This window comes from Lygodium microphyllum, chromosome 13 (genome assembly GCF_053477565.2).
Source record: "Lygodium microphyllum isolate KBCC chromosome 13, Lygodium_microphyllum_v1.1.10, whole genome shotgun sequence".
NCBI lineage: Eukaryota > Viridiplantae > Streptophyta > Polypodiopsida > Schizaeales > Lygodiaceae > Lygodium > Lygodium microphyllum.
Window position 1 is genome coordinate 26,819,583 of NC_141147.1, and position 14,792 is coordinate 26,834,374.

General features: G+C 39.2%; 1 protein-coding gene across 2 annotated transcripts in view; it reads left to right on the forward strand.

The window, feature by feature from the left end:
* Positions 1 to 4,722: 4,722 nt before the first annotated feature.
* Positions 4,723 to 14,792, forward strand: part of UBC22 (ubiquitin-conjugating enzyme 22) — a 53,967-nt gene continuing 43,897 nt past the window's right edge. Inside the window, exons 1-3 of one of the 2 annotated variants that reach the window (XM_087690884.1) lie at positions 4,723 to 5,047; positions 5,807 to 5,951; positions 6,359 to 6,436. In XM_087690884.1, coding sequence (XP_087547010.1) covers positions 5,045 to 5,047; positions 5,807 to 5,951; positions 6,359 to 6,436 — 226 coding nt within the window. In that variant the 5' untranslated portion in view covers positions 4,723 to 5,044. Of the gene's footprint in view, positions 5,048 to 5,797; positions 5,952 to 6,358; positions 6,437 to 14,792 lie in introns of those variants that run through there. The other variant, XM_087690883.1, reaches the window with a different exon arrangement.

Consider the following 14,792-nt stretch of genomic DNA (forward strand, 5'->3'; position numbering starts at 1 on the left):
TCTTGTGACAACTAGGACATTGGCACATATTGGAGGATGTGCAGATTCAAAGAGGGTGGATGTCGGCACGTGAAAAACCCTGGAGTGCATCATCATTTGGCTTTCTTATTAATCTAGAGAGTCAATGCCATATCAGTCATTAATGTTAGTGTCCATAGTATGGATAGTTCCAAAATACAGGATTTTTGGACAAGTTTAGCTTATTTTTGATAATTTGGATATTTCTTGTAAATATCCTAAAAAGGTATAGAAACTTCTAGAATAGGGTGACATGCAAAAATCAAGTGGCTTTTTAGCCAGTTTTGGGAGATCTTATGCAAAAAAGAGGGGCTTCCAAATTCATGCAATGTGCTGTTTGTTTTAGGCAGCAACAAATAGCACTCTATATGGGGAGAAGCAAAATGAGCAATTTGGGAGAAATCTAACCAGGTGTCCTTGGGTTTTACCCCACTTTGGAGCCAACAGAACCATCAGATTTGCCATTTGAGTAGCAAAGAAGAAGCTACTATTTGATGCACGTTTTTGGTCTACCAAGGAGCTTTAGGTGATCTAATGCTTGGAGATTGCTTCCAAGTAGTCTCAGACAAGGATTTTGTTTATCTTCTCAGGTTCTATCAATACATAGTGCTTTGAATCATTGAGCTTTGTCTTTACATTGTATTAAGGCTTTGGCAAATTTGAATCCCTTGCCTATTCTTTTTATTTTCTTCTATCTCCTATTCTCTACTTCTTTCTCTCTCTAATCCCCGATGGATATGATCTTTCGACTGAAACCCCTCTGATAATGCATCAATAACATGTGACATACCTCCTTTTTGACCAAGCAAGGCATGCTTCTACATGACCACATCCTGTAGCTAAGATCTATTAAGCAAATCCTAAGTCTTCTTAAAAAATCCTCCAGTATTTTGATAGGACCAAAAAAAAAGATGAAAAACATCTTCAAAGCCTTCACGAAGAGGATAATGAATATCCATTTGCATCCGTTTATCATAATAACACTTCAAAGGAGTATATTAATTTTGGCAAAGGAGGTCTCTATCCATGGATGAAGAACCAAACTCCTAAATTTCCTTATTGATAGCATATGAGCTTGAAGTTTGTAAGAATGTACATGCTTTTGTACTTCATACTGACATACATACTTATAAGTGGTGGCTGTAATGAAGAACCTATCCAATGTGAGTCTTACTAAGAGTCAACATTTGAGGGATAAACTAATATTGTATCCAAGGGCATCCCAAATATTTCCTCCATAGAGAGACATTAAAGTTATCTACCCTAAATAAGAATATTCATTTGTCCATTTTTAGAAATGTCTATCATTTAGGAGGTTGAACCAACCCTAACCTCGACCCACAAAAGACCCTAACCCCCATGTTGTGACTCCAAACATTAATCATTTTATTATTAGTGATTCAACAAATACTCTCACCAAGTAACCAATAATAAATTCTACTCAATTAAATACAAAAGTTCACACTTGGGAAAAAGGAACATCTCTTCACATACACAATGCACATTTCTTCTCTTTTACTTGCACTTCATCCACATGTTCGAGGTAAACCTCTATTTCTTTTGCTTGCTCTATGTTTGAACTTGCATGGATCCCATGCATAAGGGTTCAAGGATACATACTATGTCTTATAGACATCCATTACTATTCATGCATTGTAAAGTGTGTGCTATGATGAAGTCTTATAAAAATAATAAGTTATATGTCTATAGAAGGCCTATGAACACTTTTACCAAATAGCTTTTCCAAGTTCATGGATATAAAATACTTCCTTAAGTAATGTGCAAAACAACATTGTATTTATCATGAGAAATTTATTACAAACAACTTATCCTATAGTGTACTTTAGATAGCACAACTATATCCAATCCTTTTTTATAAGATAGAGCTGCCCAAAGGGGTGGCATCATGTCTAGATTAGACATTGAGATTGATCGATTGTGTGCTTGTATGTTAAGCATGATTGTATCTAATCTTTCTTTTAAGATAGGATCACCACAAGGATGGTGTCATGTGCATACTATATATCGAGATTGATGAATTGCGTGCTTGAATTTGAGATTTTGAAGTGTTCTTAGAAACCTTGTTCAAGACAAGATACAAAACCTTGTAGAAAACATTATATTCTTTAGAGTAGGTTGAAGATGTTTCTAGGATAGAGCTAAATTAAGACATCATAGAGCATCTAGTTTGATAGACTTTTGAATCTCAATTCTACTCTTAATCACTCGTGTAAGAAGGATTATGGTGGGGGAATATAGCATGCTAGAGATTGTACATTATAGATGGAAGGAAACACTATAGCACAAAGTTGGGCATAAAAGGAAGGTGATGACATGAGGTCTAATACATTTTATGTGATGTAGGCTTTAGAGAGAGTTGTTTGGTGGGGCATGCTCAAAGTCACATCTCAACATGAAAAATTGTTTAAATGCTTGAATTCAAACCATGAAAGTGTTGTATGTGAAAAGCCACTTTAATGTTGGTAAAAGTCTCACCTTCCATGAGAAAGTCCCACATCATTGTACAATTGATACACCTTATATACCTACAACAAGTATAGAAGTGTGCATTTTTACATCTAGCAGGAGAACATATGCATAGCATATGGATTCTATTTAAAAGACCCTATGGTTGTGAAAACAATGCAAACATAAAGGCAACAAGCCAGCACAAGCATTTAAAGCACCACCCATTGTAACATAATGAAACAATATGTAAGAATCTTACCTAATCAGCAATATTTTTCTAGTAAGTACCAATCTCTAGATGAAGTTTTTATTGTGACTCCATCGCTTTCAAAATTTATGCAACTACTCCATAAGATGTCAATGCAAGGCCTTGATTCTTGATTCATGTTTTGTTCATTCACATTATAAGATATTTGTGATTAATTGTTATGTTAACAACAAACATGTCATGGATAGTACATTATTGTCATGATAGCAACAAATGTTTTATGAGTAGCAAAACCCTTGAGCCTAATTATTCACAAAAAGTTTTTCTCAAGAGTAGAAAATACAACAAACCATAATCAATGATCACTTGGAATATGGTGGCAAAATGTGCAACTTGTTAATGGCTATAGACGCTTTGAGGGTTTTCATAGCAATTTACTAGAATAAAAACTAGTCAATTTATCGTGGGTTTGGTGCAAGGATTAATATATGGTGAAGCTCCTAATAAAGTTATATTTGATTCACTTGTGGGCTAATCAATTGATGTTGTAGGTAGGATGGCCACAAACAAGGAGGGTATTGTTGTGGTCTTTAAAGACCATTTGTCATCAATTGTTGCATTGGGAATTTAGAAGCCCAAGGATTTTGATCCAATGGTATACAATTTTTTGTGCGATTACTAGGTGAGCATTGGGGATTATGTCTCTCTCGTTACTTCTTGATTGCATGAGTTGCAATATGTGCTAAAACACATAGAGAGGAGCAAGGCATGTAGCCTTAATAGGCTCTATGAGAGTTTTACTGTTTAATTTGATGCTTGTCCAAAACATATTTGTAGGTTTCTTAGTCACTTTAGTGACTTTGGAGCAATCTCTATTTTTGTTAATTAGAGTCTTATTAAGCTTTTCTCTAAAAATGTGGAGAGAAGGAAGCTAAATCTTTATAGGCCCTTAACCATGCTAAACTTACATTATAAGCTTATGGTCAAAGCATTGGCATTTTGTTCACCCCTCCAAAGCAACTCATGGAAGGTAATATGAAGTTGTTTGAGCGAATGACCACATAGGCAATAAAGTTTAGCTAGAACAAACTGTAGGGCAACTTTTCATGAGAACTTTTGATGATGGCACACGAAAATAGTGATTGCTAGAAAAAATGTTAAGAGTTTGACAACGATTGCTGGCAAAGTGTCAACACCTTAGTGGATCAAGACTTACTATACGGTTAAGCCAAAACATTGAATTGATCTCATCTTTCTATTTTAGTAGCATCATAAGTCAAACCATCTCCTTTGAAGAGTACCTCTTCCCACTTCCCACTTCCCACTTCCCACTTCCCACTTCCCACTTCCCCCATAACCCATTGCCCCCCCATTGCCCCCCAACCAACCCACCCATACCCCAAATGATAGGGTAAACATGCCAATGCAATGAAAATTCATTCTATTTAGTGGCTATTGGCAATAATATAGGTAGTTTTGGAAAGTTTTTGCACTTATTGTGGTTGGAGCTACTCCTTTAGGATAAGAGAAACCTTAAGTATGAATGGGAATATAGAAATTGAGAAGGTGAGTTGAAAGTCTAGACTCATTAACAATGATATGGTAGCTTCACTTCAAGCCTAGAAGTAATAGTGCAACGAATCAGCAAATGTTCTCTAAATTATGGTGCCATCATACATGGAGTTAGAGACTATATTGGTTTCTTTAACCTATCACACTATCCGTCGACAACGAAATCATGCAGAAGCGAGCCCATTTTTTACCCTATCCATATGTTGTGAAATTATGTAGGAGAAGCGAAGGCATTGTTTTACTAGGAGGATGTGTAGATGTGAGTGTGCATGTGTGTGGATCCAACCTTAGGTGTTGGGCAAGGACCAAAGGCAAGGCCAAGAAAGGGCCCACGGGGCAAATGGAATTTCAATTCCTTTTGAAACGGCTAGTCTAATAATATTGCTTTTATTTTAAATTTCATTTTTGAAATGCAGCACATGGGGCCTTCAGTAGAGAGAAAGAGAGGGGGGGGGGAGAGAGAGAAGCGGGTTTCATTCCATTTCATCTCACGTTTGCGTTTCATTTCGAGATCACCTTTCTCCCCTTCTCCCTCTCCCTCTGTCTCTCTCTTCTCCCATCTCTCGTCTGCCTTGCGACAACCCCACCAGCAGCAGAAGATAGGGGACGAGCTTCCGGGCCTCCATAATCGCTCCCACAAAGCTCGCAGTAGACGCATCATGTTCGAGTTCATCGGCGTGCTCGCCTAAGCAGACAGGTTCGAGAAATAGATTAGAAGGTTTGCAGACAGGCACAGATACAGGGGAGGAGATTGTGGCAGATTTCACTGGCACACACATGGTATGTATGTCATTTTCTCGTCTCAGATTCCACCCATGCCTGTCAATTGCTCTGTTCCCAGCCATGGCCTTTGTTTAAGTTGTTTGATCTAGCTTTTCGACATAGCCCGTAAGTGATTGTGCTAGCTAATTTCGTTTGAGAGGATTAGGTGTGACCTTTTGTCATTATCTACTATCAATTGATGGGATTAAGTGTGCCTAAAATTGTCAGTATCTGTGTATCTAGCCTCTATTGTTCAGAGGCTAGTGCAAGCCGTTTTTGTTCCAGTAGAAAAGTCTAGAGCTTGGTGCGGAAGTTGGTGTCGGGACTCTCTCTCTTTATCACAGTCGAAATTGGTTTATTAGAGATGAAAGGCTCTGAATTTGTCTAGCCATTGATCGGAGAAAGAACAGTGCAGACAGGCTGCAGTACACTTGCAAGCCAGTCACTGTTCTACCATGAATGCTGAGTCTTTCTGCAGAATAGAAGGCCTAGATTGCAAGACCTTATCGAGGAGAATTGTTATATAGCTTCAGTTGGCTCTTGCCTTTTGCACGTGCTCTGCATGGCATTCAGCTTGTGGATATGTGATGATGCCCAAAGAATGCCGAGTCTGCAAAGAACACTAGCTTATATCTGCATGACATTCAGCTTGTGGATATGTGATGATGCCCAAAGAATGCGGAGTCTGCAAGGAACACTAGCTTATATCTGAGCTTTCCCATGTCTTCTTCATGTTACGCTACATCATTCTTATTTTTTGAGCTTGGAATGGTGCAGGCAACAAATGAGAATCTTCCACCTCGGGTTATTAAAGAGCTTGCACGCGAGCTGAAAAGTCTTGATGAAAGCCCCCCTGAAGATATTCGTGTGTTAGTCAATGGTGATAACTTCTCCACAATCTTTGCAGATATAGATGGCCCACGTAAGTATTCTGAGTTCTTCAGCTGCCTTTCACTTTCGACTCTCTTCTGCAATGTTCCAAATGTACCCTCTTGGTATTTTAAGCTGCTCACAGTTGATTGCTTGCCACTGACACAAGGAAGACTCTCTTGGCAGTTAAGCATTGGCACACCTCATTAGTATGTATGCACTGCAACTCCATATGGTGTTTTATGAACCATGCACAAACCTGGAAGAGTTCAGTTAATGTTGATGAGTTAACATGGACCAGTGTGTTTCACAAGTCTGGGAGACTCTAGTTAATGTTGATGAGTTAATAAGGGCCAGAGTGTTATTTCTGATCTACATCTCAGTCATTATGCTTATCTGTCAAAAAACTCTACTTGTAATCTTGAACTACAATTAACTGTTCACATACTTCTTGAACAGCTGGTACACCATATGAGGGCGGAGTCTTTAGAATGAAGCTGGTATTGAGTCAAGATTTTCCTCACACACCTCCAAAAGGTTTCTTAAAGCTCACTCATGCAATACCTTCGACTTCATCACTTACAATGAGTTCTTGAACTGTGTTATGTGTCAAAACATTTACTGCTTTTCAAAGGCTTTTCTAATGTTTCAAGTTAACGTTTTCAAGTATGTGTTAAAGCATGTAACTAAATGCAAATGCAGTTGCCTTAGAGTGCCTATGTACTTGTGCTTGCATGTGTATGTAGGTAGTGAATTTTTGAAGATATCTGAAATAGAATTTAAAGAAAGTTAAATTACACTTGCATTGTGGGGTTTTACGAAATAAAGACTTTGGGTTATTTTCCAATCTTATATTTTTGCCGTCCAAAGGAGATGAATAATTCCAAAGGATGCACGAGACAGGTTGGAAATTTCCTGCCAGATTTGCATTTTTTACTTTGTTTAGAGGCTTGGGTGCTATAGAGCAACTATGCATGCACTAGCAACGAACTTGTTTGGGTGTTGTTTATAACAACTTGTTTCAGCCTTCAGGTGTGATCAATTTGGATGGGCTATAAATCAGAGTTTCTTTAAAGTCATCGAGGAGATTCTAGTGTAGGGCAGTTGAGCAACCTTTGGCAGCTGATGATTATTTATGCATTTTATTCTGGTTGACCAGCATTAAATGCTGGCTGACCTGATGCATTATTTGCATTCTTTTTCGCCTATTTATTCAGGCTCCTCCTCAATCATTTGTTCATCACCTGAGGTTCTATTGGAGACAGGGAGCCGGTGCCATTGCCCACACAGCCAGTGACTCAATGCTGTACGTGATGGTCTCATGTTTGGTATATGGATTCCTTTTCCCGAGCATTCTTCTAAGTTTTCTTCTTTGCATCTTCTGTGTTTTCTTCTTTTGTCCTTGCATTCAACAGTTTATTTCAGCATCTGTTTATGCTTCCATTCCTGCATCGACTTCTGACATGGTATCAGATTTTAGGATCTATGTTCTTGCTGCTATTTTCTGCTGATTAGTGGTCTGCTCCTACTGATTATTGACTCTTCCCTGAGCTGCTTGCTGCCCATGGCCTTGTTTCCAGCCTTCTATAGGTTGCATTTTTGGTCCAGCAGGCTGTGTTTCAATTTCTCATTATTTTATTCCTGATCAGTCTGCGTTTTGCTGGACAGCTGCTGTATGTAATGTATTTAATGCCTTTGTAGGCTGGGCGACAGAAATTTTCAGCTCCAGATATTGTCTATTGGCTGTAATCCATCTCTTTTCTCTGCTGTTTTCTGCTGATTACAGGTTTGCCCTTGCTGATTGTTGACTCTTCCTGACTGCTTCATGCCATTTACAGCCTGACGACAATTGCATGCTGCCCATTGCCTTGTTTCCAGCCCTATGTAGGCTGCATTTTTGGTCCAATAGGCTTCATTTCAATTTTTGTATTATTTTATTCTTGATCAGTTTGTCTTCTGTTGCACAGCCATCAAATCTTTGGTTTTTTCATAACTTGAACACTATAACTCCAAATCGAGTGCTCTATAGCTCAATAGATTCCATTTTTTAAGCGCTCTCCAATGATAGGTCACATCATATGGTTTTGAGAAACTTATGGGCATGTTATTCGGGTGTCACATTTTTAGTATTTAAAAAATGGGATTTGGGAGATTCCCAAACTTACTAATATTGTGTTGTTTTGTGTTTTGATTTTTGTGTTGCTTTTGTTTCAATACACATAGAACCCAACAAGCATGACAAGTATGATGTATCTTCAATCCACAAAAATGTCGCATGGTTTGTTTAAGCAAGAAAAGTTTGAGTTTTGTGTATTGCGTATTGTATATTGTGTTTTTATGTTGCTTTCGCTTCAATACATATGTAACCTAACAAGCATGATAAGCATGATGTATCTTCAAACCACAAAATATCACATGGTCTATTTAAGTAAGAAAAGTTTGAGTTTTGAGATTGTATTTTGTATTTTTTGTGTTTTTCAGTTTGAGTTTTGTATTTTTTTCATATCTTAACAATTCCTATTGCTTTAATCTTAATCTAACAAATCAATTCCTTCTGATTTAGCCTTTCTAATCTAGCCGAATGGGTTTCGGAATGCTAGCCACAAACGCGGACGATCAATATTCTATCGATCCCATCCGTGCCTTTGTAGGTTGGACAACAGCAATTTCCAGTCCTTGATAGTGTTTGTTGGCTCTAATCCATCTCTTTTCTCTATTTTCGCAGTCGGTTGTGTACATTTGCGTGTGAACTCTTTTAGTGCAGTCTGTGTTGTTGGTGTGCTTGTATGCTCTTTGTTCTCCTTCTTTTTCCTTTATTTTTTCTCTTTATCCTCTCTAGATGGCTCCCCTTTGTTGTTCCACACTGATGATAAATTACTTAACCTTGATTACCTAACATGGAGTATTGTTGTGAAAGTATGGTTTGTGCAAAAGCGGTTATGATATGTTGGGTTAGAGCTTGCGAGCGTACAACTCCTCTTTCAATTGATTTTGACAAGGACAATTATGAAGAAGCTATGCTCACATGGAATACTAATTATGCTCGTGGATATTTTACTTTTTTTCGTTGCATCTCTAAATAAGTTCTTCAGGGGTCCATATCTTGTAGGATGCCTCCAGCCATTTGGGCGAAGCTTTAGATGTTGTACGAGACTTCTTTGCCTATGGGTATCGTCTCTCTTTATGGACACTCTAGATGAAGTTCGAGCTGGACACTATTCAATCTTTCTTACTTTGTGTCATAGAGATACATGTACTCCATCCTTCCAAAGGCTCATCTTGTGGGGATTATGCTCTAGAAGCTCCCTTCGGAGATAGATGGAGTGGCTAATGCTTTGGAGGCTTAGATTTCTTTGACACTCGTTAGTTTTCTACAAATGTCCTTGATGTCGCTTGGGCTTGAGATGTCTTTGAGGTTACAAGGGAAGCTTCTATCCAGTCTAGTGTCTCTAGTGAGGCCTTTATAGCTTTAGAGAGGGTTGTGAGGAAGAAGTTGAAGGCTTAGTGTTATCATTAAGGTGAGAAGGGTCAATTGCGCAAGGATTGCAAAGTATTAGCGGCTTCAAGGAAGAAGAAGAAGAAGAAGAAGAAGAAGAATTGGGATTTGGATTGCTCCATTGAGTTATTCTCTTTCTTAGACTTCGACTTGGATCTTGTGGCCAAGGCCATGGCTAAGGCCTACTAGAGGCTCATCTTGTGGGGATTGTGCTCTACAAGCTCTTTCAGAGTTTGATGGAGCGGCCAATGCTTTGGAGGATCAGATATCATTGAAACTTGTAAGTTTTCTATAGATATCCTTGATGTTGCTTGAGCTTGAGGTGTCTTTGAGGTTACAAGGGAGGCTTTCATCCAGTCTGGTGCCTCTAGTGAGGCCTTTATAGCTTTAGAGAGGGGTGATAAAAAGTTGAAGGCCGAGTATTATCATTGAGGTGAGAAGAGACAATTGCGTAAGGATTGCAAAGAATTAGCGGCTTGAAAGAAGAAGAAGAAGAAGAAGAATTAGGATTTGGAGTTATTCTTTTTCTTAGACTTTGACTTGGATCCTCTGGCCAAGGCCATGGCTAATGCCTAGGCATGTTCAGGATCATCTTTTCAGATCGTGGGAAGGGCTCAGCAGCCCCTTCTACTTTGAAGTAGTCTCTAGAATGAAGAATGAAGTGAGAAAGAGCATTGCAAAAACATTGAAAAAGTTGATTGATGATTTAGTCAAATCACTAGCCAAGGAAATCTAGCTCAAGGTGTAAGCAGATGCGCATAAGTTTGTAATGTTGTAGTAACAAGAGCTCTACAAAAAGACCATCCATAAAATCACTGCTTATAGCATTGATGATGTAATAGAGCTAAAAGCACAATTAAGCTCAATCTTTCAACCCTAGCTCCAACCAAAGTAGCATTAAGGAGTCATTTAAAGAACTTTGGGTTTGAAGAGTAGACGTTGAGAGCCATATAGCTAGGAGGACCAGAATATTTCGGATCAAAACTGTTCTTTTTCATAGAGCCATTGAAAATCTTATCTTTCTTAGTAGAATTTATGGAGCTATAGAAGTTCAATAAGCTAGGAGAGAACGTCATGAGGACATGTATTTTTGAAACCTCACTTAACATGTGGATTAATTTCTAATCACTTGATTAAGTAAATGTTGCACGCGTGAGGAGTAACTGGGGTTAGAGTAAATTTACAAGCCCGAGACTCGAAGAAATCACGGGATGTGAAAGGCAAAAGTTGCTATAAGTTATGCCGCACATGTACTTGGTAGTATCTGGTGCCAGTCGTTGGCCTAGGTCATCCATTTGGCCATAGAGAAGTGGCGTTTAATGGTACCTAACGCCAATTTGATGGTCAAAGATGACGTAGAGACACTCGAGAATGGAAGTTGTCTAGTTAATTTAATTATTGGCCAGTCAGATTATTTTTCAGGGCACTGAAATAATTATTAGATTAATTTTCAGTATTTAAAGATTGGAACTTAATATTTAATTATGAAAAATGCTGCAAAAACCATTTGGGGAGGTTGCTAGTCTGATTTGCAGCCATTGGAGGACCTTCTGAGGCTGCCAAGGGCAAGAGAAGACCAATCAACAGTAGGAAGTAGCATCTACAGGTTGTTGAGACAGGGCAGCAGATGTAAATGACTGATTTCTGGCAGGGCAGCAGCTGCATTTGACTCATTTTTAGTCATTATTCGCGACAAAACTCTGAATTCTCTCTCTTCAGTTTTCCCTCTCATCTCCCAGCCATTTCACAGCTTTACTCTAAAGATCTCAGCATTTGGACCCTTGGAGATTGAGAAATTTCTGATTTCTCTAAGAAATTAGGGTTTAGCAGCAGCCTCGAGAATCGTGCCAGAAATTGGAATCTCCAAGACTTGGATTGAACAAGGCTGAAGCTATTTTTAGCCTATTCAAGTGGAGTGACCAGCAAACAATTGAATTTGGGGCATTTTCCATCTCCATCAAAGTGGGTGAAGGTCAATCGAGTGCCCAAATCAAGGGGCAAAATAGATTGAAGACTTGCGGGTCTTTTTGGACAGCAAGGGGAGTTGAAATACTGAAAGGGATTGGGAGAATCCCATTGTAAATCAACTTTTTCTTCAATAAAGCTAAAGAAATACCGGAAGGGGCGCCAATTTTGGGTTCAATCGGGTGTGCATTGTCCAAGATCAGTAGGTAAATTTGTATTTTCAGATTTGCATTTATTGTTTGTTGCTGTAATTACGTTTTAATCATGGACTTACCACCACCCATCCACGGAAGGAAGGCTGGTTACATGGTTCCATCACTGGGATACCATCAAATCCTTTGAATTGGTGGGCCCGTGGTACTTGATTGCAACTTGGGACTATTGCATTATTGCTGAAATTGTTCTCAGCAGTGAATTACAGCAAGCATGTCTTCACATGGTGATACCAGATCAAGTGAAGAGGATGCATCACTCGGTCAATCACATGGTGAAGGGGAAAATGCAATGACTGATGTTGGGTATGGTTCTTAGCATGGACAGCATGCTGAAAATGTGGGAAATGACCCAAATGTTGGCACTTCCATACATTAAGAGGCTGATGACCAGCAAGGGGCTGAAGAATTTGATGATAGCTTCAAGGATCGAATGCGTACAACAGCAAATCTTTTTGCTGAATTGGCAAAGGATCCCTAGTTTACTCGATTCTTGAATGCCCCAAAGAAGGACAACAAAGGCAAAGAGAAGAAGACACCTTCTACAGCTTTGGCACAACGACAAGAACCGAAGGAAATGCCTAAGCCTTCTTTAGAAGAGCCCAAAATGCCAGATGAGCAGAAACTGTTGGTATCCGTGGGGTAGCAAGTGCAAATGCATAGCCAACTTGGTAGTGCCAATACATGGGAACATGGGCGGCAAGGCAATTCTGCGCATGCAAGCATGGGACAGCAAGGATACTTTGGTGGTGGTACCATTTTTCATGCTATGGTTGGACAGGCACCGCATACGGGAATGTAAGGCACAAATCCCTATGGTATGCAGCAGCCAATGCATGGCTCACAACACCCAAAGTATCCGGGTAATGCAAGTGGAATGCCTAATCCCATGTATGGCAGCATAAGTATGATGCTTGGGGCACAAAGCGGGCCATATGGATATATATCGGCATAAATAGGGATTGTTGGAGCACAAGGATTTGGTGCTGGTCATGTAGGTGCTTCAGATAGTGTTGGTTTTCATGCAAATACAGCCAATGCATTCTTTTTGCAGCAGCCCATTTAGGATAACTTGACTCCCATGGGTTCGTCGAAGGACTATGATGAAGGTGGCAAAAGTGTGAAGTTTGAGCCTTTTAGTGGTGCATGAGATAGGCTGAAAGCACTTGTTTTTATTCAGCAGTTTGATGCAACCTATTCTAGAGGCAACTTCACAGAGGCATCTAAGATACGCAAGGCAGCCACATTTTTGACGGAAAATGCATTGCAGTGGTGGTCTACACTTCTTTCTTATTCAAGGGAAGTCAGCTACCACTTGGGTCGAGTTCAAGCAAATGTTTGCGCCACGAGATAGGCTGAAAGCACTTGTTTTTATTCAGCAGTTTGATGCAGCCTATTCTAGAGGCAACTTCACAGAGGCATCTAAGATACGCAAGGCAGCCACATTTTTGACGAGAAATGCATGGCAGTGGTGGTCTACACTTCTTATTCAAGGGAAGTTACCTACTACTTGGGTCCAGTTCAAGCAAATGTTTGCTTCAAATTGGTTGACAAGTACCTTTGAAGTAGACATTATGACATCTTGGAATCAGTTGAATTCCAAAGATTGCAAGAACTTGGATTAGTATAATAGGAAGTTTTGGGATGCATTATTGCCAGTTATTTCTTATCGCACAGTATCCCTCCATGAGCAGGTGGAGAAGTATGTTTGTGGTTTGCCAAAGGAATCAAGGATTTTTGCATTAAGTCCACTATTTCCAACATGTCTTAGCTTATAAAAAATGCTACTACAGTCGACACATTACTGCGTGGAAGGATGCAGGATTCCACGATGATGATGCCAAGTCACATGTCAAAGAAGCAAAGGCTAAGAAAAAGGGTAAATGTAAAAATAAAGCTGAAAATCGGGGCAAATCTGAAAAATAAGGCTGGAAAGAGGAACACATCGCAGAGAAAGAATGGTTGGTTCGATAGTATCTCCATGAACATGGAGATTGTGGAGCTCTAGCTCACTGTCCACCATTGACACCATTATGTCAATGAGGGGGAGATATGATGTGGTGTACATCAAAGGAAAAGTGGAGCCCCAAGACAGACACCAAGGAAATAGGGTTTCTACTGTAAGAAAATCTATCTTGTCATCATCAACAAGCTTTTTTATTAGGTTTTATATGATCACAATGAAAAAAAGAACACCAGGCACAATAAATCTTCATGCAGCATCATGTAGATCTCCCACGGATTTGATAAAATCGGAATAAAAGAATGAAAGTCTTGATTTGCGTGGATGTAAAAAAAAACCAAGAGGCTACAAAAGGTCATGTCATATTGTTGGATTTTAAGGTATTTCTTAGAAAGTGAGTGATCATCCTCTTGATGATGGCAGATAGATATTAAGAGTAATAAGAAGATCTTGATAAATTGGTAAAAAAAAAAACCAAGAGCCAAGAAAAGATCAGATCATAGTGTTTGATTTTAAGGAATTGGATAAAAGACGGCTCTAGCCTCGAGACTTGTGTAAACATTGATTCAGATAGCTAAGAGCATTGCAAAAAAAATGGAGGGAGCAATAGGATAAAGATGTCGTTCGCGACAAGCTTGTATACATTATGTTGATTATTTATACATTTTATGCTGGCCAAGCATCATTAAACGTTGGTTGACTTGATGCATTATTTGCATTCTTTTTGGCCTATTTATTTAGGCTTCTCCCGAGTCATTTATTCATTGCTTGAGGTCTTGTTGGAGAGAGGGAGCCGATGCCATTGCCCACACATCCAATGACTCATTGTTATAGGCGATTGTCTCATGTTTGTTTGGTATATTGATTCCATTTACCAAGTATTCTTTTGAGATCTCTTCTTTGGAGTGTTCTTTTGTGTTTTTCTCTTCTATCCTTTTGCAATTTATTTCAACATTTGTTTATGCTTTCATTGCTGCATCCACTTTTGACAAGAAAGGCCCATAGGAGATTGCAATCTTTGAAGAATCTTCCCACAATTTTGAAAATCCCCTCCCCCTTGAAATCTAATGGGCCAAGGAATCCAGAACTACATCTCCAAATATTGTCCCCCTTTGTAAGGGATGAGGAGTATGAGGGAACATTAGAGGAGATGGTGGGGGATGGGTTATAACATGTGAGAGGGGTGGTGCATAAGTGGGAAGAGGCTTGACAATAGAAAGTTGCCTTGTAAGGCGTTTCGCATTGGAAGTAGAATGG